Here is a 1876-nt window from a genome sequence, read left to right on the forward strand (position 1 = left end):
TTAAAAAATATGATAAAAATGGAAAAGCCGCAAATATGCTTTCTCCAGGAGACCAAATGTAACAACACAACTCTAGGTACTATCCTCTCAAAGGCTTGGCCAGGTTGTTAATCTGTGGCTGTGGATGCATCTGGCGCATCTGGGGGGCTAGCCATTGCTTGGAACTCTCAAGCGCTTACTCTCACGGACTTCCATGCTTCTCATCATCTAATCCAGGTTGCATTCCACATTATTGGCACTAATATACATGGGAATCTCTCAAATGTCTACTTCCCATAGGAAGCAGGGGAAAAAATTGCTCTCCTCAACACCATAGAAGCTCTAAACTTCAATAGAAGGTACCCGCTATGGATTATAGGGGGGGATTTTAACATGATTACCAAATTGGAGGAAAAGATTGGGGGTAGAAATAGATTGGAACAGGAAAACACCCATTTCAAAGACTTCATCCAGAACACCTCTCTAATAGATCTGCATTTCTGTAATGGCACTTTTACGTGGAGCAATCGAAGAGCAGGATCGGTTTCTAATTTCAGACAACTCGATTCATCTAGGGGGAGACATATCAGCGACCATTCTTCCACACTCAGGATCGGATCACTGGCCTATTGCTCTTCAATGGCAACGTCCTAGCAGCGCCACAAGAAGACCTTTTCACTTCGAGGAATTCTGGTTTACCCATCCCTCCTTCAAAGACTTTGTTAACACAACTTGGACAACCTTCATCCCGCCAGAAGGCTCCAAGATGTACCAGTTCCAACAGAAACTCAAACATCTAAAATTCAACTTAAAGCGATGGAATAGCGAGACCTTCGGAAACATTTTCAAGGTGCAACATGATCTTCAAAAAGAACTGGCGGAACTACAGCAAGAAATAAGCACAGGAGGCCACACAGAAAGAACCCTTGAGCAGGAGCAGCACATCCACAATCAGCTGGAGGAGAGAAGAAAGCAGGAGGAGATATATTGGAAGCAAAAGTCTAGGATTAGATGGTTGAAAGAGGGCGAACGAAACACTAAGTTCTTCCACCGAACCACTGTTCAACGAAGAATGCGCAATAACATCCCTTTTATACAAAAACAAGGAGGGGAAAGGGTAGAACAACATGAGGAAATTGAGAAGGAATTCCTCAATCACTTCAAGCAAGTCCATCAAGAGCCTGAAATTGACAGGCGTCCTGCAATTGACAGAATCACACACAATGTGCCAAAACTAATCACGGAGGAACACAATGAACTTCTCCTCCATCCAATTCTAACTCAGGAAGTGGACATCGCTATGGCCCAGCTCAAAGATGGAAAAGCTCCTGGCCCAGACAGCTTCACCACTACTTTCTTCCACAATTTCTGGGAGCTGATAAAATTGGAAGTCTAGCAAGTGGTAGAGGAATCGCAAGCACATCATTGGCTAATTCCCTCACTTAACTCTACTTTCATTGCCCTAATCCCTAAAGAGGAGGACTCAATCACCCCGAACAAATTCAGGCCGATTGCTCTCTGCAACGTCATATACAAAGTCATCTCTAAAGTCATTGCAAATAGGTTAAAGCCCCTCTTGCCACTGCTCATTTCTCAGGAACAGTCTGGATATGTGGAAGGGAGACAGATTATGGATGGCATTATCCTCTCGCATGAGATCATACACTCACTCAAGCACTCAAAACAGGCAGGTATGCTCCTAAAACTTGATCTTTCTAAAGCATTTGATAAGCTCAGTTGGACTTACATACAGCAAATGCTAATTGCTTTTGGATTCAGTCCCACATGGATCCGCTGGATTATGAGTCTAATATCCTCCTCCTTCTTCTCCATTCTCGTGAATGGGATCCCCTCTCACCCCTTCTCTCCCTCCCGTGGAATAAGGCAAGGAGATCCC

At 44.1% G+C, this 1876-nt stretch overlaps 1 protein-coding gene across 1 annotated transcript; it reads left to right on the forward strand.

Annotated features, from left to right (window-relative positions):
- Positions 1-484: 484 nt before the first annotated feature.
- Positions 485-1375, forward strand: LOC149220963 (uncharacterized). The gene has a single exon (XM_089387265.1). It carries the CDS (start codon positions 485-487, stop codon positions 1373-1375), a length of 891 nt encoding a protein of 296 aa, XP_089243391.1.
- Positions 1376-1876: the final 501 nt, after the last annotated feature.

This window comes from Pinus tabuliformis, chromosome Q (assembly GCF_031772625.1).
Source record: "Pinus tabuliformis cultivar Carrire ecotype Pingquan chromosome Q, CPIR1, whole genome shotgun sequence".
Taxonomy (NCBI): Eukaryota; Viridiplantae; Streptophyta; class Pinopsida; order Pinales; family Pinaceae; genus Pinus; species Pinus tabuliformis.

Bases quoted from the DNA above. Each gene is read 5' to 3' on its own strand.
- LOC149220963 (XM_089387265.1), top strand. From the start codon at position 485: ATGGCACTTTTACGTGGAGCAATCGAAGAGCAGGATCGGTTTCTAATT.